This window comes from Ctenocephalides felis, unplaced genomic scaffold, assembly GCF_003426905.1.
Source record: "Ctenocephalides felis isolate EL2017-DRISC unplaced genomic scaffold, ASM342690v1 CF-g0.4_SCAFFOLD_03571, whole genome shotgun sequence".
NCBI classification, from domain to species: Eukaryota; Metazoa; Arthropoda; class Insecta; order Siphonaptera; family Pulicidae; genus Ctenocephalides; species Ctenocephalides felis.
The window spans coordinates 9,801,112-9,824,512 of record NW_020539725.1 but is presented as its reverse complement, the minus strand read 5'-3'; the positions used below and the strand labels follow the sequence as shown (position 1 = coordinate 9,824,512).

The window sequence follows — 23,401 nt, the reverse complement described above, 5'->3', positions numbered from 1 at the left end:
AGCAATGCATTAAGGAGGTTTTCGCAACCTTTATGTGGGTCGTGAAAACTTTATATAACAGATAGATTGTTGATATATTGAACAAAATTTTAAGACTACACTGAATAAAATTTTCGAGTCCAAATTCCAAATATTAATGTATATAGAATATTACTTATTTTCTATATTAATTTCATAAAGACTTATTTCTGAATACTAATACTCGTTTAATGAAATTGAAGCATAATATTGCTTGTCTAGTTTTTTCTATTATTCAATTAATATAAATATGTATATATATATTGATCTTGGATATACGCCGGTGCGACCAACAAAAATAAATTTTGTCTAGACTCTGCAATGTATCGCTCAAGTATCTTTAATTTATCTCTGTTTAGATTATATGATATTTATGAGAATGCAGATAGCCCAATGTGGATCAACATATTGAAAAAAATTCTTTAACTGGTATAATTGCATGTGTATCGCAAACATTTATTGAGTACAACAAAATTCAATAATTCGTATCGTTTAATGCAAATTAATTCATGAAATTATAATTAGTTGGAACAATGGAAAAATGACCTGAAATTAGATGGTATATTTACAATTCATTTTATATATTTTTTCCACGTTGTATTAAATAAAATCTATAAATATTAATAAATATAATAGAAGAAAACAAGAAAATTTGTAATTTTTTTTTCATTTTTTATGAAATTTCCCATATTAAGTAAGCAAATTCGGTAATGACATATAATGAAAATGTAAACTCGATATAGAACATTTATTATTGACATAAATGTTGTAAACTTTGATATTTCTCAAACTGTAAATCTATGATTGACATTTAACAAGCAGAACTTTTTATTGGATAATAATTCAATTTTTGATGATTCTATTTGCCTGAAAATTTACTATTACATTAACATAATAAATACAAGTAAATCATTGATATTATAGCGATTAGATTATTGTAGACATACGCCACTTTTATCAGAATAAGCTAGTTTTAAGTTTTTTCATTTATACATTCAGGGTGTCACAATATTTTAAAACAGTTTTAACATATATATTAAAATTTTGACTTTGAGCAATTATATTGTGAAAACCAAACCAATTATATCACAAACAACAACACATATCAAACAAACAACTTTCTTTCTATGTTCAGTAAAACTCTCTGCTAATTCATCATTGTAGAATGTGTTTTTTTATGTTTTTCAAAAATGTCTCACATGGTTTATTTTATCCCATAAGCTGGCCCATTTTATGGACCTCTGTAAAAAATATACCAATGAAATTTATGTTTTGCATGGGTTGAATAATGTAGGTATTATTTCGTAAAATACTTCTAAAATTAAAAACAAGACATTGGACCTGTTTGTCCCCTGGCCTTTCCATTTTACCCTGCCTATGTGGTAAAGAGAACCACGTGAAAATGTTTGAAAAACAGCAAAAACCCATTTCTACAATGGTGAATTAGTTGGGAGTTTTACTGAATATATTCTAATAATAGTTTGTTTGATTTGTGTTATTTGATTTGATGTTGTTGATTTGGTTTTCACAATATAATTAAAGCCAAATTGGTACTTTGTGCTTTACACTACCCTATATTATATACATACCAAGTTCTATCGATGATGAAAGCATACTTTAAGACTGTTTAAGACAGTGGTTTCCAACCTTTTTTAATTAACCCTTAATTTTGTCAACAGTTTAAAATACTCAACTGATATTAACAGACTACAAATTAATATGCAATATTATGTAAAAATATGCATAGAAACTAATTATTTTTTATTAACTTCCCGTAGAGCAAGTTATAGTAATCGCAAAAAAATCGAAAATGAAAATTTTTGTATATCTTTACGTTTTAAAACTTTCTGAACATTTTGGCATACCTTAGAAAAAATGGATGTATGTGTGTGCGTGTATGTGTGTGTGTTCGCATACAAATTTTTGTCGACGACTTCGGGAACACGGATGAAGCGATTTGAATAATTCAAAAAAAACATTCGATTCGCATTGATAAGGAGACGTGCTGATTAGTTTTTGGCAAAGGCAGGTCTAGCCGTTCCGAAGATATGGGACAAAGAGTGCCTAAAACGGTAACTCAGTTTTTAAGACAACAAGATGAAGAACTGATCAAATTTTCATTAAGGTAGGCCTAGCGGTTTCGGAGATCTAATATAAAAAGTAAAAAAAAAATGCCATTTGTCGGTAAAAAATGATTAGACATATGCACATCAAATCATCAGATATTTTCAGAAGAAATATTTTATAGAGATTTTAACAATAAGTATAAATTTTGTTTACTTTCCTATAGGTTCCGTACCAGTGCTTATTCGTAAGACGGCGACGCGGCGCTTACGCGCTTCGATATTTCGTCTCTATGCAGTTAAAGTAGTACGATTGCTTCGAAAAAACGTTCAGAATTTCCAAAATATTTCAAAATAAATTTTTCTTCAAAAAGTCTTTTTTTTTTTTTTAAAAAAAAGTAAATTTTTGTCAGAAATTTATAGTTTTCTCAAAAATCTAATTTTTTCAGAGTAATTTTTTTTTTCAAAAATCTTAATCTTTTAAAAAATTTTTTTTTTTGGTACGGGAAGTTCCAGCAATTTGCCTTAAGGCACGATGCCATGCGCCCTACTAGTTTATTTTTCAATATTGTTCGAAATATATTGGGCATTTTTGATAATAGTATTCTAGAAACAGATGTAGGCGCCCCTTAGAACTGCCTGGCGCTCCCCTTAGGGTGCTCGCCCCACAGTTTGGAAACCACCGGTTTAAGACATTCGTATGGACAAAGATAAATAAAATTATTGTCAAACATCAGAACACGGCAATACGGTTATACTAGATATTATTTATCGCACAATTCGAAATAAATTCATTATGTTTTGTAATGCAAATTTATGTATAATTCTTTTTGTAATAAAAGCACAGATTTCTGTGCTAATGTACGATTTAATCGTACGACGCATCTCATTTTCATAACATAGTCGGAACCTTATTTTCTTTGACACTTCTTTTCTTGTTTACTAATACTTATAATAAATACACGATTAATAAACCGAAAATTTTGTGATTTTATAAAAAGGACTAAAGGTTTGTGATTTTATAATAAGATAAATAAAAAATCTGTTGACAAAGCCACAAATAAAATGACTCTATAACCTAAAACCTATAACTAATGATGAATATATATATGATAAAACCAGAAGTTTATAAAATCATGGTCACTTAGCACGTAGCAATAAACTTTTTCTCTAAAATATAAAATATTTTAGTTCATCTAATAATGCTGAAGTTTAATTATTTATATACAAAGTTTCTTTAAAGAATGTTACTAAAATTTAATTAATTTATTGATAAATCTATATGCATTTAATTGTTAAAATTTTTGTAGGCTATTGAAATTAAAACTACCAGATATACAGATATATTGATAGTAATTTTTCTTTTCTATTAGTTTGTCTGAAGATATAAGAACGGGATAGGTAAAAGGTCATTCAGTAAATGAAAAATCAGATGAATTAGCCAAATGTGCTAGTTTAAATGGAAAAATAAATTAAATTATGAAATTAATTATAATATAGTTTTTAAATAAAGTTATGTTATAGAAATAATGAAAATAGGCCATTGATTAGGTGGCAAAGGGATTGGTAAATATCGTCAATATTTAAGGGAAGATACCATAAGGGTATTAATGATTTTGATAAAAATGAACCGAGGTTTTATCAGTTTAGGAAAAAAAATAGAATTAAATATAATGATGGATATTTTTCGGAACACATGTTTCAAATTAAATGTACGAATGGGGAATGGATGTGGGGTTTTAAGAACACATAATTCTATTATGTTCTAGATTTCGAGTAAAGAAAGATCAATTATTGTAAGAATTTTGTTAAACCATCTCATTTATTTAATTTAATTTCGAATATTGAACATTATAGAATGATATAATATGGATATAGCTTTTTAGATAAGAAGAAAATTAAAATTAAAATTATGTAAATTATCTGAATGGCAAGTTTGTAAATAAGAGGCCAAATAATTTTATATTGAAAAAACAAATTTACTGCTTTTTATAGGCTTACGCAATAGTTCTAATATCGCAATAAAATGAGTTTGTTACTCATATCGCAATAAAATGAGTTGTCTTTTATTTTGTAGATTAATAAAAATATTAATCATTCGCACGCCATGACGCCGAATTTCGATTTATGTACCAACAAGCATTTCTATGTTTTTTGTATCGTGTTTATTCTAGTCTAGACACTTACTAATGTTTATTTTTCATCAACAGCAACAAAAATTTCTCAAGCGGCCCGGCGATGATCCGACCGGCGATCCAACATTCGACGGCCCAGCCGTTAAGATGCAATGCTCGCAGCAGCAGCAGCAGCAATCGCAGCAGCAGATGCAGCAGACTGAAGCTCTCACCAAATTCTCGGTCGAAATCGTGCAGCAGTTGGAATTTACGACATCTGCGGCTAACTCGCAGCCGCAGCAGATTTCAACGAATGTCACTGTTAAGGTAAAAAAGATGACGGGGTATAAAGTGCAATATATAATATATATTATAAATTTATTTTTCTAAACAAAAATCCTTTTTTTTTTCAAAAAAATATTTATTTAATTTTTTATTTATTATTATAATCTACTTTTTGGTGATATGGTGAATACATCTTCTTCTGCAGGATCATTGATTTTTTTAATGAAACATTGTTTAGTTCAGAAAAATAATAATAGCCGCTCAGAAAACTTAAAATATAAATAATAATTAGTCCGTAGGATTATTTATATTTGGCTATTGAAATTTTGAATAATTCGTAGTTGAAATGCCTACTTTAGTATTAAATATGCAATATACAACATATATAGCAGATTATGAAAATCCTAAAGTCCACATTCCAATCACGATTTATTCAAAATTTTAATTTTCAAATTCTCTGAAAGTGACCACCCTAATGTATATATACTAGCTGACCCGCAACAAAAATATTTTTAATATAAATTGTTTAGTATGAAAATAACTGATTTCAAAGGTGGTGGATTCCATAAGTGGAAGGCGCATTTACCAAAAAATACATGAAAAGTTTACTCACTGCAAAGTACGTCACATATAAATGTATTTGCTAAATTTTCTTTTGATAATGCTCTTTGCAAGTGCCTAACTAATCTTAAATCGATTATATTTAAATTGAATTGTCACATTTAAAGATCCAAGATTTTGATTTATTATTACCACGCTTTTCATTAATTCAGTAGTTTTTGAATTATGAAGCAAAATCCTATAATTCATATTAATTTAAAATTAAAAATTGCTCTGCAAACCATTCATCAACTATGTACTGTTTGTGCGCATATATGAACAATGGGAAAATGGGTGAATTAGACAGCTCCTCTTACTTTTTTTTAAGTAAAATTTATGCTTTATTAGGAAAATATGAATTAAAATTAAGTATCGAAGTATACTACTATACTATATTAAGCATAGAACACTGTCTGAAAGTGTGCTGAAAAATTATTTCATTACTACATTGACTTTTTTGAAATAGAGATTTGTGGAAAGAAGAGGGTAAACATTTAGAGTGGTATGTATTTTTCAATTCCGTATTAATTAATTACAATATAAAAAATTGACTTCATAATTGAAATAATGTGTTAGGCTTGGACAACGCTTGAAAAAAATAAATTGTTTTTTAAAGTAAAATATAACAATTTTCACATACTCAAAAAAATCTTAATCTAAAATTATGTCCAATAAAGATCAAATTAAAACTAAAAGAAAATTGATTCCAAAATTTAAAAAGACCGTGGTGGACAAACCTTGATAAAAACAAATAGTATTTTGAAGTAAAAAGAGTTGTATATGTTTTGTTAATTTTAAAGTTGACCCCAAAATTAAGTAAAGCATTGTGATCGGACAACATTTAATAATACTAAATTGTATTTTAAAGTAAAATTTAAGCTTTTCAAGCTCAACAATCTGAAAAATTATGTCAAAAATATTCAAGGACTATAAAAATGTCTATAAAAATAGACATAAAAATAGGTTGGCGATAAAAAAGTAAAAATTTTGGATTGTATGTATTTTTGAAATAAAAACAAATTTCATGCAAAAATTCAAAAATAAAAATTAAGGATGAACAATCTTTATCACTTACAAAGCGGTATGAAAAATGGATGGTTACCAATTCTCAGACTTTGAATCGGTAAAGCCGTTTCGGAGGAGTACGGGAACGAACTTTGTGACGCGAGAATATTTTATATAAGTTAATAGTAAAGAACTTATCGTTTTTAAGTTATCTAAATAAAATTGGTTTGTCAATTTTTCTTACCCAAACTAAAATTCTTTAATCAACATGTCACTTATTATTAGATTTGGGTCAAATTTGCACTGTTTTACTCTATAATTTATTACCAATATAAAGTTCTCTTTATAATGTTTCGTAGAATGCTTTGTCCCCATTGCCGATAAAGTCTCCTAACCGTGCCAATTTACAATTGCACCAGAAGACTATGAATTGGTTGTTGTTTTGACGAAATTCGACTCATCTATTGGATAATTTTGGCTGATTTAGCCCTTTGAATTGTCTATTTGTTAAGTATAACACAATTCTCTCTAGACAATCTTTAAAACGTTGTCGCACAAAGCTTTTGCATGCGATTCATTTTTCATCCCCAAGGATCATCTGTTTAAGAAGTGGGCTAATTTCTTTGCAATTAGCTAATGCTTTTTGCAGATTGAACTCTTATTTTTGAACTCAACTTTGAGCAGATGATTTAAGATTGTTTCATTCTGAAACAATTAGTAGATTTTGGGCGATAGTACCAGTAAAATTGCGATTATCAGATATCTAGAATATTAGCCCTTTACTTGCTATTTTACCTATTATCATTTCAAGTAAAATTTTGATACCACATTTGCTGGACAAGGTGGGTATCAAACCCAGAATCAATATTTATCTGCTCAAGAGTTATTAACAATCTTATAATCAGATATGTAGAGTACTAGCTTTTTACTTTTAATTTTAATTTCTATCGTATTCTTGAGTAACTACAATTACAATAGAAATAAATCTGTGACATTTTTAAAGGCATTAAATAAAAAAAATATGTTCAAGCCTCAATGTTAATGTAAATACCATTGAGCATTTATGAACAATTTAACATAGCATTGCGAAATATTTAGTATGCGATATTATTTTATTATCTGATAAGAACTTAAAAGTTTAATTAGTATTCAGAATGCAAACTTCATTCATAGTATAAATATGGGACGAACATAAATTTGTTTTGTTGGGATGAAGTATAAAAGCATTATACCCTCTTGATGTGGTGAGTGAACTTTTAGTAAGGACTTAGAACTTATGTTATATTGTATTCATTTTCTCTAATGTGAGATTTGAACCAAATAGATAGAATTTTAATAATAACTAGTAGGGCGCATGGCATCGTGTCTTAAGGAAACTAGCTGGAACTTCCCGTACCAATTTTTTTTTTTTAAAAAAGATTAACATTTTTGAAAAATTTTACTTTGAAAAAATTAGATTTTTGAAAAAACTATATTTTTTGGAGAAAAGGCTTTTTGAAAAAAAGTTTTCTTTATTTTGAAATATTTTGGAAGTTCTGAACTTTTTTTCAAAGCAATCGTACTGCTTTAACTACATAGAGACGAAATTATCGAAGCGCGTAAGCGCCGCGTCGCCGTCCTACGGATCATCATTGGTACGGAACCGATAGAAATGTAAACTAAATTTATACTTAAATTTATACTTAATAAAATATCTGATAATGTTATATGCTTATGTCTAATGATCATTTTTGACCGCCAAATGTCATTTTTTTTACTTTTTTTCACTAGATCTTTGAAACTGCTAGACCTGTCTTCATGAAAATTTAATCAATTGTTCATCTTGTCAATACAAGTAAAATGTTTTTTGAATTATTAAAATCGGGCACTCCGTTCTCTTAAAAACTGAGTTACCGTTTGTGGCCAAAAACTAATCAGCACGTCTTCTTATCAACAGCAATCGAATGTTTTTTGAATAATTGAAATCGGTTGAACCGTATTCCCGAAATCGTTCACGAAAATTTTTATTTGCACAAACACACACACATACATCCATTTTTTCTAAGGTATGCCAAAATGTTCAGATAATAACGATAATAATAATAATAATAATGTTAGTATAACGATTACTATAACTTACCCTACGGGAAGTTAATAATATCGCCTCCTCCTAGTTTAAAAAGATATATAGTGATATTCTGTTTTATTACTATCAACAAGCTTATCTACTAGTATTTATAGATATATTTATATTTTAGCTAAATGTATGTTTATCGGAATTTAATTTCAATTTAAGCTAAAATTCTGAGGCTCACTTGTATACTTAAAATAAATAATTTTAACTTTATATTTCAATTCTTAGAATTATGAGATACATTCCTTCATTCCAAGTTTTGTTTGTAAGCTCTTATCTTTCTCTATAAAATACGAATGATGAATTTTAAGTACTTATAATAATCTATTGGAAATGATTTAATGTTCCTCAAATATTTCATTACGGTACGGGAAGTTCCAGCAATTTTCCTTAAGGCACTATGCCATGCACCACTAATTTTTCTCAGAATAAGAAGTTGAGGCTAATTGTAAATCCAATGGCCAATGCCATTCGACTTCTATTATGCCAAACGGTTGGGTAATATCACCTTGTTCGCTTCACATGTGACTCAAGTTTGTTTTTATTTTCCAGCAACTTCTTTAATATCATTTATTTTGTAAACAAAAAATATATAATTTCCTGAACACGTAGTCATAATCTGAAGAATAATTCTTGGAAATTAAAAAACTGTTCAATAGTTATCAGACGAAGCTTATGTTGCCACTCACGGTTTGTATGTAACAAACATTCTATTGATACTAACTAGGAATGGATTGGATAGGGATCAAATTATCCCTTTGATAATATGTAATTTAGAAAGCGTTTTCATTTTCACAAAGAAAGATTCTGTAATATCGTTAAATTTTAACGGTGATATTTAAATCTATTTTCAATAATGAAAAATTGCAGAACTTCTTTCCAGTTTGCAGCGAATTGGCCTGCACTGTTTCATAAGTAGTCAACAGAGCTGTATTATGATTAAATTAATTTAATTTGCAATTATAAATTAGTTTTTGACTTTTGTGAATTTTTAACAAAAAGCTGAGTATTCTCTAAGATCAAGTTTAATGCCCGCGTTCTTTTAAATATATTTTTGTATTTTATGCATTTATGGAATTGACTACTTATCTCTAGTTTAGGTTTACACAATGTCTAATTGCAGTTAATTGATTGATGCATCATTAGATCAGATATATCCTCGCTTGAATTTTTTTCCTTTCGATTTATGAATAATTGTTTACACCTTTATGTGTAATTCAACCTTCTATTTCCTGGCTACCAGGTGTAGTGCCATGGGCTTTACTCAAAACAAAATACGTGTTTTATCGCAAGCCCCATATGATACCGTGGAAAGAAGTACATTAGTATAAACATTAACATAAGTTTAAAACGATATGTCATTAAAAATAATGACAAATTTTATGATGTTGTTACAATCATTAAATGTATATATAAATTTGATCTAAGCGTAAATGTAATTTGATACTTGCGGAATATACCACACCTCGAAAGATTGCAAAAATTGTTAGAGATAAGATGTCGTTGAGAAATATTTCAGAAATTTATATTACTTGGTTGATAAATGTGTCATTATCTTTGAAGCAAACTTTCGAAAATGCTTGAAGACATATTTAACATGTGATACATGTAGAACCAAAATAGTAAATGATACAAATCGTTTTTATTTATCTTAGTGATCAAAATTATATTTTCATAATGATAATTTTCAAAACACTATAGTGAAAATTTAAATTAAAGTCAATGTTACCTCTATCCAGATGTCAAAAGCGTCATTTTTTATTTCTTCATCAAATTTACCACATGGGGCGTTCATTAATCAAGTGAGCGATTTTTTTATGGATTTTTGGAACCCCATCTCAACATTGATGATACATGGTGAAAATTAAAATTACCCGCGTCCACCAAACATCACGTATATTTTGAGCAATGTAAAAGTATTCGAACGAATTTTCGAAATTATGAAAAAATCCTAATATATTTTTATTTTTGAAAATTCAGGTAAAGAATAAATACACGTGATATCTTACTAGGCCCCACCCTTCCCCACGTGATATTTTGTGATTTTTTGTCAAACCCCCCTCCTTCTTGAAGCCTCACGTGATTAAAGGACACCCGCTCAATAAAAAATATTAGCAAAAGGTATCCATAAATTTTCTACAAAACTTGAAAATCTATAATGCATATCATACTAAATTTATAAATTAAATTGTTTTTGAAATCATTTCATTAATTATTGGGAGATTTTTTATAAAGATGCACTTTTTTATTTTATTTTATTTGGCCTCTTATTTACAAACTAGCCATATACAAAGTTTCCTACAATAAATTTTGAATGTTTTTAGATATGTGAACAGCACACACACTTTGTGTACGTTGTTTTTCTAAAAAAGTGTAATAGAACATTATTAAATTTAATAAATGCAATCTATAAATCGGATGAATGTTTTTTCTTACTATAATCAGAATCGAATTACTGAAGAATTTCGTCAAGTGTTAATAAAATTCTATTGATATCTGCGAATTTCAGAACTATATATGCTCTATGAGCTATTGCAATGTAAATTCTTAGCCTAGTGTAACTTGAGCTACTACAACCTACAACCCAGATTTTTATCTAATACTGTTGAGATATACGATATATTGCAGAAATGCCCCCAATAGGCTATCTTATCATCAAGTGGAAATCTGACATCATTACTGCTTGATATCAAGCTGTCTCACTTGTTATCGCACTTTTAAAATGAAAGTTGATGAACTGTTTCTTAATCTATCAGTTCAGATATCCTGAAAAAACTGGGAAGTTAAAATTGGCAGACACAGACTTATTCTTTTCTTTTGAATTTGAATTTTGAATTTTCTACATGCTATCATCTACTCATCTGGATATAAAAAATACTGTGTTATCGAATTTAATATTTTGGTAAGTTTTCTACTTACTTACTTACGTGAAACGTTCAATAAAAATTTTTATTCAACGAATATCAATATTTCTATTTAATCACTATTTTAACCATTGACGAAATTACTTCCTGAGCAACCCAACAGTTTTTATCTAAACATGTAGAATGTTAATTAAGCCTAAGTCTCTATGGGCTTGCCTAACTTTCAGGTCACATTTCAAATTTTTTAACATTTTACCAAATAATATTTTTAATATTTTACCTTCGTGAGATGACGCAAAATCTTAATTCTACAACGTTGTAAAGAAAACACCATATCAATATTTATGATCTTTGCTAGGCTTTTCAGCCTGAAATTTTGATAGCCAGAATTGCGAACATTAGGGCTGCTGTGACTTAAGTCACATATTTCATCAATAACAAAAAATATGTTCAAACTGAATTTTATATTTCCGATTTGAATATATAGGTTTATATTACTTATTATTTGTATCTTTTTTTTTGATGTTAAACAAAAATTCAGCTCATAGAGGATTAACTTAATCATTAAATTTATAAAAGGAAATTGAAATTTAAACTTTTTCAAATATAATATTTATCGAAGCCGGTGTCGAGATCATCACATAATATTTATCTAGCAAGGCATTAAAATTTTATTTCATCTAGTTCAGGCAGGAAAAGGCCATGGCAATCCAATAACAATTGCAAAAATTTGTTAAACCGACATTCTTTCGATCGACATTAGTATTTCAATAAAAACTGAACGAATGATACGGATATTTCGTTTTGTACGTAAGAAAGTTCATACATCTTTAGGTTGGAACGTAATTTTATCTCAATTTTGAAGTGGGCGAATAGGAAGCGGAGTTATTAGATTCATTATATTGAAAATGTCATATGACGCACAAACAGAGACCATTTCAAAAACATTTCTATTTAAAGATGATATCCTTTTTAATGATGATTAAAATAAACTTGTTATCCTCGATCCAAATTTGATCCAATACCGCTTTATTGTTAATATTATATGTTATTGAGTACGTATTATTGAGTACGTTATGGCATCGATATCAAGTATTTGAAATTCGCAAATATATATCATAAATGTTTTGCTTTAGCTATTGTATTGTATTAGTGCTTCATACCAAACTATTGTCATAACAGACGTCGGTTTTTAAAATAACAAAAATGATATGGACGATGGAGAATTCGATTGCTAATCCACTAATAACAATGGCCGACTGTACGCGATAGTGCTTGTGTTTTGAAGATACAATTTTAATTAAATTCTGCCAAAGAACAACATTTTTGTTTCTACAATCAACGCGTTTATGCATTATGGTAATATAAAAAATCTTGCACTCCACTTTTGGTCTTCTAACGTGATGTGTTAATTGCAATAAATTCCGTGACTGAAGTTGTTATTTATTAATAGTGATTATTGATTTTAAAATCGTATTTTGAATTGATATTACTAGTGCAAGGACAATGTTTATTATGGGCTATTGAATTATTTGTGTTATGTTTATGCTAATGTTTCTGTTTTACCGTTTATAGAGCATGCATATCTAATTAAATTTTAACGAAAATTATATTTTATGCTACAAATATTGGTCATTTAGTGCGTATGTTATATATAATTAATTCTTAGCTCATTACTTGATGGAATTATAAATCAATCATATCATTGTTAGCAAAACCTACAACATTGTGATGTGGTTTTCATTCGAGGATATGGTGCGTTAGTTAAGATGCGCCAATAGAATGATTGTATTGGCGAACGTGTTGATGGAACAGATTTCAAAATTTTTCCTTATTGTGTTAGATTTATTTTAATGATCACAATGTTCTGTGGTTCCATTTTACTCAATGGACTAAGCGGAGCCACTTCATTATGCACTTTGTATCAGCGTTATTTGTTATAAAATTTATATACTGAAATTATAATAATTTTAATACGCAATCAATATTTAATACAAATTTAATATACTATTTACTTAATAATTAAAAAAAACTTTACATAAATATTAGTTAATAACCAATGAAGCAGTTTAAAACTCTTAGATCCCTCCGAAATTAGATGTTTTTATCACAACCAGTAATTTGAGTTGCCACAATTATATTATTTCTTTTCCAGGCCTTAACTTCCACGAAAACCGAACCACCATCTTCCTGTTCAACTCCCTCTTCCACGACGACAGAGCAGCAGCAAAGTAATCAACTACTGCAGCAGCTGAAGCAAGAGCCTCTAACGTCACCGGCTTCTGGGGCAGACTGTACAAATTCCAGTGTAGCCGGTGGCGATGAAGACGATGAGTTTGTAGATTTAGAACAGTGTGCTGCAGCTCTCGAGAAAGACGCTGCGGCAAATGGGGCTGCTGGCGGCGGTGGTTTTCCACGATTTGAGTTTTATGGTGCAGATCAAGCCATGTCTACTGAGCAATTGAATAATTTGCTTTCGGAATTGTCTGATATGCAAGGATTTGATTTTCCCGAACAGCAGTCACCGCAGCAGCAGCATCAGCAAAGAGTTGAGGATGAAAAACCATCACCGGCTATGTTGATGCAGCAGCAACAGCAAAATTCGACGGGTAAAATATAATATAAAATACTTATTAAAATAATTAAAATAATGCATATAGTTTTCATTAATTTAAATATTTGTCTTTTGCAGGTGGTAGGACGCCTAACTTCCATATGGACTTCCCTAAACCTGAATTATCACCTGCTGCACAAACCTTGAAGCATATGGCTGAACAACATCAGCACAAAAATAACCAGTATAATAGAGGTCCTTACGGTACGGATTTTGGAAATTATCAGCAACAAAATCCAGGACAACAGGTGAGAAATTTAAAAATAGTAAATTATATAAATAATATAATTATTTGTCTATTGATTACGAACTCATTCTGAATTCGTAATATTCAAAATAAGTTTATAAAGTGAAGAAAAATATTTTTGTTTTTAACATTCATACAATATTAACAATATTCTTGGTTTATTTTATAGCAGGTGAAACAAGAACTCCTCTTCCCGCAACAGTCTTCTAAACAGCAGCAACAACAGTATTCTCCTTACGGATCACCAGGTCCAATGCCCGGAGGTGGTGTTGGTAGTCCAGGTGGTTATCCGGCACCACCGCGGCCGCCATCTTCTTCGGCTTCCTCCACGGCCAACACTCCTCCGGCAGCGGGTGGTGCGACTGCTGCAGCAGGCGGACAACAGCAGAGCGGGACCTTGCAGATAAAGCAGGCACAACAATTGCACATCTCACAGCCTATGACTGGACATCACGGATTACAGGTAGGATTTTTTCATGAAATTGAATTATAGGGAAATTTGAAGTAATTGTGATGTTTTTAGGCGCATTGATGTTTTAATGAATTCAAGCATCTATCCTTCATCATCATATCACCTGATTTTTATAGAACATTATTTGTAAGAGTTATATTGCTCATAATAAATGCCAAATACTCGATGTGCCAAACAACAATTTAAATACCTAATTTTTAAATTGCAATCGATATGGAGCGATGTCAACATGTGGATCTGAGTGTGAACTAGTACGAATTTCTATAACAACTTTAATGAAAAAATGATCAAATACATTTTATGGTATTTTCAACGAAATATTTACTACGTACAAGTTTTATATAACTAATTACTTAAGATTTAATATTGAAGATTTTTATATTTTATATTATATATGAATATTTTGATTAACTGATGAAAATAGTAGTTTTGTGATGATGAATATAAATGGTGAAGTGTTTCGGATTTAACTTCTGTTCATCCTTCTGAATTGGTTACTTGTGAATCAAATAAGATATATCTATGTCAGATTACGTACGGTTCATACTTATTATAATAGTTTTAAATTGTTTGTCTAGTTCAATATTATGAAATTTTGTATTTGGCCGCACAGCTCTGTTCTTCTTAAGACGTACCAGAAAATTTCTAAGAAGTTAACTTATGAATATTCTACAATAAAATGGTAATGTTGTGAAATCGTTCGTAAATACTATTGAATGATTTGAATTTTAAATTTCACTGATTTGCGCTCGTTTTGTTGTTTTACGTATGTTCTATATATCGCAGTATTACGAATAAAACAATTGATGAAACTGATAAAATTATACACACTCACAAATTTATTTATGTCGGATTTTAGTTTATAGAAGTGGGATTAATTAACTTCTCGAGGTAGAAGAAATCCGATTTGTTAATTTTATGTTTTCTCGAAGTTCCATGTCATTCTTGAGCGATTGAGACCAATGTTAGAAAAAAGTATGTGTGTATGTGAGCATATTTTTCTATTTTTCGTGCAGTATTTTCATAAGCGACATTCGGACCAATTTCAAAAATTTTAAAATTTAGGGATTTGTGTTGATTAGTTTTGCGCAATGATCGACTAAGCCGTTTCTTTGCAGTTAGCATAAAAGTGCTTTTTTGTAATCGTTTTCGCATAGTTTTTACTGTCTCAACTTTATGGATTTGTTTATTGTTCACGGAAATTAATTAATAATTATCTAAATAGATTCTTTAGATTTGTGTCACCTAGCTGAAGTGTACAAAACTTTTCTATAGTGGTATAACAAAATGTTACTAAAATATTAGTTTAAATGGTTAAATAATATAAAGCACTACGCATCTGATATACGTAATCGTACCACTATTTTCTTATACCAGATGCTTAATATTTCACAAAATAGTTTAAGTTTAAAAAAAATGTTTCATTGGTTTTGATGAAATTCAACATGTCGATAAAGTTTATGCACACTAAATAGTTCTACGAAAATTGATTGAATTATATAAATTCATTAAAATTTAGAATAATGGGCGCTTTCAGGACATACAACGTTACAGATATTATGAACGTATTTGGGAGATATCAATTGGAAAATGCAATGTTTAGTTTTAAGTGAAAGTGGAAACTTTAATTTCAAAATAAACCGTTAAACATATTAACTAAATAGTTAAATCTCAATTTGTCCGAGAATATTTCAAACAATCAATTTCCGATATGTGTAATAAGTCAAGTATTACACATATCGGAAAGTTCTTGCAACTGGCAGAATGCCACCTACACTATTTGGTTATAGTATTTTTTTTTCAAAGTTTTGTGTTCTTGTTTTAATACTGAGCAATGTTAAATAAATAATTTATAATTAATATAAAAATTAATAATTTAAATATTTGTTATTTTTCAATTCGATAATTTGGCTGAAAAATATTCAAGATATTATATAAATATCCATTTTATATTATATGCATAAAAATGTTTAGTTTTTTATATTATTATATTGATATTATATATTCCAAATCCGCCGACGGATTTCTTGTTTAACTTCCCGTAGGGTAAGTTACAGTAATTGCAAAAATCGAAAATGGATTTTTTTTGCATATCTTTACGTTTCAGAGGTTTCTGAACATTTTGGCGGATACAAGTTTTTGTCGACGATTTTGAGAATGCGAATTAACCGATTTGAATGATTCAAAAAGCAATTTCTATAGATGGGGAAACGTGCTGATTAATTTTTGGCAGGTTCAACCGTTTGGCCGAAAATGGCAATTTAGATTTTGAAAGAACGAAGTGTCCAATTTTAATGATTCAAAAACATTTTATTACTATTGACAAAGTGAAGAACTGATTACATTTTTAGAAACGCTGGTCCAGCCGTTTCGGATATCTAATCAAAAAGTAAAAAAAGATGCCTTTTGCTGCTACATATGCACATCAAACTATAGAATATATTATAGAGATTTTAATAGTACGAACAATTTTTGTTTACATTTTTATGGGTTCCGTATCAATGTTTATTCGTTAGACAACCGCGCGGCGCTTACGCGGTTAGGTATTTTGTCTATAAAACAGATACGCAGCGCGATTGCTTTGAAAAAAGTTCAAAATTTTCAAAAAAAGTCAAATTTTTCAAAAGTCATTTTTATCAAAAAGTTCTCAAACATCTCATTTTTTCAGTTTTCAAAAAATTTTGAAGCTATTTAAAAATTTAATTTTTGTTACGGGAAGTTCCAGCAGTTTGCCTTAAGGCACGGTGCCATGCACCACTTGTTCAATTTTCAAACGTGACAAATTAATTATGTAAATGACGTTCAACAGTTTTGAAAAAATAAAGATTATTTGAGTAAGCTATCGCGAGGGATTATTCCAACCCTATATAAATCCAGCATATATATTTCAATAATGCGTTGGCTTTGGCGCGCTTTTTGCCGCGCACCCTATTCCGAGTGGAATCTTTTACGTGAATCAGTCATTGCATCCCTCTGCTCACCGTCCGTAGCATCGCGTCGGCTCGGCTCTGACATGGTTGTACGCACGTACGACCGTACGACTCGACGAGTGCGATATGCCGACGATAATGGGATAGCGTTGGGGTAATTTACTCAAATTATTAAAGCAAATTTATAAAGTAAGAAATTAATAACTTGTCAATTTTATAGTATATTAAAAGCCATTCAATTATTATTGGAATTTCCAAAGCTAAATCTGTTGTATGCATAATACAATACGAGCTCGATTAACCGGACTAATTGTTGTTAATAGGCATCCGGATAATCAAAAATCCGGATAATCCAATGAATAAAGAATAATGATGTGTATTTATCAAAAACAACAAATACTTGCATATATATCAACGAAAATCAATATTTAATAAGAAATTAACATCCTTATGTACATATATATATTCTCAAATTATATTACTTACATTTTTACGCAAAATTTAATACAAATTCTTTGACTTTTCAATTCTTCCATTGTAAAAATCGCCGAGCTCAGAAAAACACGTCGAACCTTAGCGACTACCACAGACAAAGTAAACAGTGAATATAGCTGAAAATTTCATCATACTTTAGGGGCATGTATACCAACACAATAAAAAAAAAATTTTGACAATCAGACACTCCAGACCCGCGAATTTTAATTATTAGTAATTCCGGGTACTTTTTGAACACACCTCGTATACACCTCGTATACTAAACTGCAGCATAAATCGTGCAAAAATTCGAATTGTAAGTATGTATGTACATACATATAACTCTGTCGCTGTTGGTAGTCCGAATAATCGCGAATCCATATAACTGAGGTCCAGATTATCGAGGTTCTACTGTACTTATTATGAAATTTCTTTATTAAAAAGATGGCAGCCGTTTTGAACATACAGGACAATAAGGGTCAAAAATGGCAATTCAGTTTTTGAGAGAACGGAGCGATCGTATTGAATGATTCAAAAACCATTTTACTTGCATTGTCGGGATAAAGATTTTTTTATACACGTAGTTTTTACAGCAATCAGAACTATTATATGTTCTATGAGCTGTAAAGAGTGCTGCTTATTACTAAGACGTCGTTGTTAATACATTGATTAACCCTATTTTATCTGAGATATATTTAACTTCCCCAATGGATTAAGGTATAGTAATCGCCAAAAAATCGATAATGAAAATTTTATATATCTTTACGTTTCAAAGGTTTCTGAAAATGTTGGCATACCTTAGAAAAAATGTATGTATTGTTGGGTGTGTACGATTTCAAGAACACAGATCAATCGATTTGAATGATTTAAAAAACATTCGATTCCTATTGACTAGGGGACGTGCTTATTAGATTTTGGCAAAGGCAGGTCTAGCTGTTTCAAAGATACGGGGTAAAAAGTGCTAAACACGGTATTTCAGTTTTTGAGAGAACGGAGTGTACGATTTGAATGATTCAATAACATTTTACTTGTATTGACAAAATGAAAAACTGTTGAAATTTTTGGGAAGCCAGCTTTTGCGGAGATCCAATAAAAAAATTAATGCCATTTTGCGGTCAAAAATTATCATTACATGTGCATATCGTATTACAAATTTTGTGTAAATTTTGTATTTCGACTCTAAAACAGCTACCTATGCAGCACGATTGATTTAAAAAATGTTCATAGTTTTTTAAAAAATATATATATTTTTTTAATTTCAAAATTCTGAATAGCTTTTTTTCAAAGTTTTGAAAAAAATTTATAGATTTTTTAAAAAAATTCAAGATGTCATGCACCACCGACTTAAATGATTCAACGAAGTGTACGTTCAAATTGGTCGCGAGACATACTGCTTAGTTTTCGCGAAAAGTAGGTCTAGCTGTTTCGCAGGTATGGAGCGGAGCAAAGGGTTCAAAAAATGGTCGTGCACCGTTTGTGAGAACTGATTAGAATGCTTCACTAGTGTTGACGGTGTGAAGTAATTATTAGTTTTTGAAAACGACAGGTTCAGCATTTTTTTAAGAAAAATTGTAAATTTCAAAATTTTGAAAAAAAATAAACTTTTCAAAAAATGTACTTTTTTCAAATTTTTAAGAATACACATATTTGTAGAATACGCTCGTTGCCTAATTTAATCAAATAAGCACTTAAACATTTGCGGCACTGGTAATAATCTTTTTCAAAATATTTAAAACAATTGTAATAGTTATTGATAAATTTTCATTAATTATTGATTATTTTACTCTTCGAATTTAATTTAAGTTCGGGCAATTTGTTTAAAGGCAGGATGCCACTTACAACTAGTTCATAATTCCTTTCAGTCATGAATGAAACATTTAAACAGATGCACAAATTTAATTTTCTGTTCTAGCATATATTCTCTACCGATCATACTATTACTTTATATATAAGCTCAGTAAATTCAGTCGGCTAGGGACCCCTCTTCGCGGGTTATCAGTGGCGTAATATCGACCCAAGGTCTCTAGCACGAGGTGCCGGGGATGGATACAGTCAGGGGTGCATCGGAACCGTCTTTTGTCAGGTTTAGGGGTATCGAAAATTATATCTGTCTAGAATTATATCAGTGCTTGTGGAACTTTCGTAGTGCGGTGCGGTAACCTTGCTTAAGTATTTAAATTGGTCAAGGCTTTACAGGAGATCTTCTAGTAATGCTAACATTATCAGCTGATCTCATAGTACCATTATATTTAATTAGATGAATGCGTCATTGTGCATAATTTATATTGCACTTTTTTAATGCACTTAAATTATTGGGTTTTTAAAAACTACCATACACTTTCAAAACATTTGAAATGGTTTTGTTCTGGCAAGGGGGTATTCTGGTCTAGAATTTAAAAAAATCGATTTATTTTTTTATTTGCATATTTTCAAAGTTTAATTATTCAGGAATATGCATTGAAAAGAATTTTTCAAAATTTAGATTATTTTCGAAAATATAGCTATTTGACTACGACAATTCTCCTCTGTTTCCTTCTTAAACGAAACTTCAAACTAGTTTTTATGGAAACTGTCTTTTTCGATACATTTCGATACCCACGATTTCTCAACTTTTACTCGACCGATTTACTTGAAATTTTTACAGAATCTTCTTTATAGACTTTAGTATGAAACTCTGAGTATGAACTACGTTTATCACCCAAATTCCGATTCTTTACTAGTTTTAAAAATTTGAAGAAAATTTTTAAAGAAAGTTGTAAAAAAGTATTTTTCTTTCAGACAGTCGCTATTTTGTGACATTATTCAGATTAAAAATATATTTTTCTTCAGATTATCTGGAGGGTTAAAATAATGGGTATGGTCAGGTGACAATTTGTTGAAAGCCCCAATCATCAACTTCTTGAATGAAAACTTTGACTATTTTTAGTTTTTACTATTGAGTTGTTTTTTCCAACATGCCTTTGTAGTATACAATGTCTCTTTTCGGCCGAATATTGTAAATTCATCAAATTTATTGAATGTCCTTTACTGGACAGTTGTAAATATAAGAGATAATAATAAAAAAAATAGTTTTTATCTTATTTTATATTCTTAGCACATTAATTAATAACGTGTAAAATGGAAAGTAAAATATTGTTTGCTATTTATTTAAGGCTTTGAAAATTTGCATAAAATTCATGCATTCTAGACCAGAATATTCCCTTAAGAAATATAAATGATGAGTTTTTAAATTGACTGAACTTTATAATACCCCCTTATGAGGATTGGGCTCCACGTTGGTAATTAGTGCGTTACACAAAACAATTGTTGCATTAATAGCATAATTTAATAGTTTGTGAATGCCATATCGATTTTTTTCTATTTTGAAATATAGTTCAATTATTTTCCATAATTAAAACGATTGATCAATCTGTGGCATCAAGCTGTCGGCCAACAAGTATGTCTACATTCTATACACTGCACTGCGATTATATTCTAGGAGTATTTCGTTCGATTAATTCATCTTCAAGAATGTCATCGAATTAGTCATTTAATATAATAAATGAAAATATTTGCAACTATGCTTTCGAGAGATTTTTAACCTCATTTGCTCACGTCAGCGCATAGTGACACCAACAATAATAAGGCGATTTATATGTAAAGGTTAGGACAGGTGTGCTACAACAATATTCACGATCCACTAGAAATAATTATGACTTCAATTAGAGTGGGTAGTATTTTACCGTACTGGCAATTTTAATTAAAAAATAGAAAGTTTTTAATTGGCACGGAACTGCACATTAAATGCTATTAAAAGTAATTGAAAAAATACATTATTACTTGTTTTAAAAGTATATCGTGTTTAAATTATTTCAGATCATAATAATGAATTCTATATTAAGGTATTTACAATTATATTCTTAGCTTACTACCCGTAGGGTAGTTATAGTAATGGGCCCAAAATCGAAGATGAAAATTTTTGCATATTTTCACGTTTTGAAGGTTTCTGAATATTTTGGCATACCTCAGAAAAAATGGATGTGTGTGTGTGTGTGTTTTGTATGTCCGAATTTTTTCGTCCACCTTTTTGAGCGCACGGATTAACCGATTCGAATGGTTCAAAAAACATTCGATTCCTATTGATAGGGAGATGCGCTGATTAGTTTTGGCAAAGGCATGTCCAGCCGTTACGGAGATACGGAGCAAAGAGTGCAGAAAATATAAATCGAATGATCTAAAACATATTCAATTTGTAATGATTGGGAGAAGAGGTGATTAGTTTTTGGCAGGTCCAGCCATTTCAAAGATACAGAGCTAAATGTGCAAAAAATTGCAGTTGTTGATTTAACTAAGCGTCCGATTTGAATGATTCAAAGAACTTTCTGCTTGTTTCAACAAAATAATTACTTTTGAAAAAAATTGTTTCATTTTTTTTCAATTTTTTTTTCAATTTTTTTTTTTTTGTATATCGAAAATAATTCAGATTTTTAATTTTAATTCTGTTCTAATATACTTTAAACAAATAATTTCAACTTTGCAATTCAGTTTATATAATTCTTATAAATATTAGACAATGTTACAATATTTATAATAATCTATTTGAAAACATTTAATATCCTCGAACATTTCGTTATGATACGGGAAGTTCCAGCAATTTGCGTTAAGGCACGATGCCATACACCACTTTTAATATTGTAACGTGATTTAATTGCCAAATATTTTTTTCCTTAGAGTTTTGTTATATAATTTTGACATCAACTCTGTCTTCTCAAAAAAAAATGCAAGTACATTATTAATTAATCCAATTACTAATTATTTTAGTATTATGTATCAATGCCAATAAATACGTACATTTATTATTATTTATGTATGTTATAATACTTATTATAAAAATTTTTGCTGATGATGTTTTCAATAAAATAGATCAAAACCGTTAAAATGATATAAAAAAATGAATGAATAAATAATTATTTTTATGTATATTTGTAGCCTGATAAATTAAAATATTAAGGGGTGCGCAGAATTATTTGTTCAATAAAAAAGTGGGGGGTGTACGAAAAGGTTGGAAACCACTGCCATAATCCAATGTACTCAACTCAAAAATTGTGCTGCATTGAAATAATATTATACTAAATTCATTTTAGATAGTTTTATACTGGCTTATAATTATGCATCTTGGCCATTATAAATAACATAATTAGAAACATGAAATAAAGCTACATATTGTGTATTTGGGATCTATCGATTGATAATAATATTCATACTCACGACAAATTTATTACATTCCAAGCGTTGCTAATATGCAAACCTTAATTAGTTCCTATATTCAACTACTTTTCATAGGCCTCTGATATTCTACCTTGTCAGTATGGGCACTAAATTTATTATCATGCCAAGTTTTATCAAAATCCCAGACAAGCAACGTCTGGGTTCTCCTTGTTGGCTTTACAATTATACTTCATTATGTCTTACAGTTTATCAAATTTAAAAAATAAACTTATCAAAAGTATATTTATTCAAAATTTATTTAAAAAATATATATCCTGACGGATAACTGAAAATTATGATAATTGCCAGTATGGTAAATGCAGTTATGAACAGATTTGCTAATTATTGCATGCAG

At 29.5% G+C, this 23,401-nt stretch overlaps 1 protein-coding gene across 1 annotated transcript in view; it reads left to right on the top strand.

Moving 5' to 3' along the window:
* Window positions 1-23,401, top strand: part of LOC113384773 (neurogenic protein mastermind-like) — a gene marked incomplete at its 5' end in the record, with an annotated part of 55,898 nt that overhangs the window by 21,427 nt on the left and 11,070 nt on the right. Inside the window, 4 exon segments of the mRNA XM_026622532.1 lie at window positions 4,292-4,522; window positions 13,218-13,671; window positions 13,755-13,924; window positions 14,093-14,386. Coding sequence (XP_026478317.1) covers window positions 4,292-4,522; window positions 13,218-13,671; window positions 13,755-13,924; window positions 14,093-14,386 — 1,149 coding nt within the window.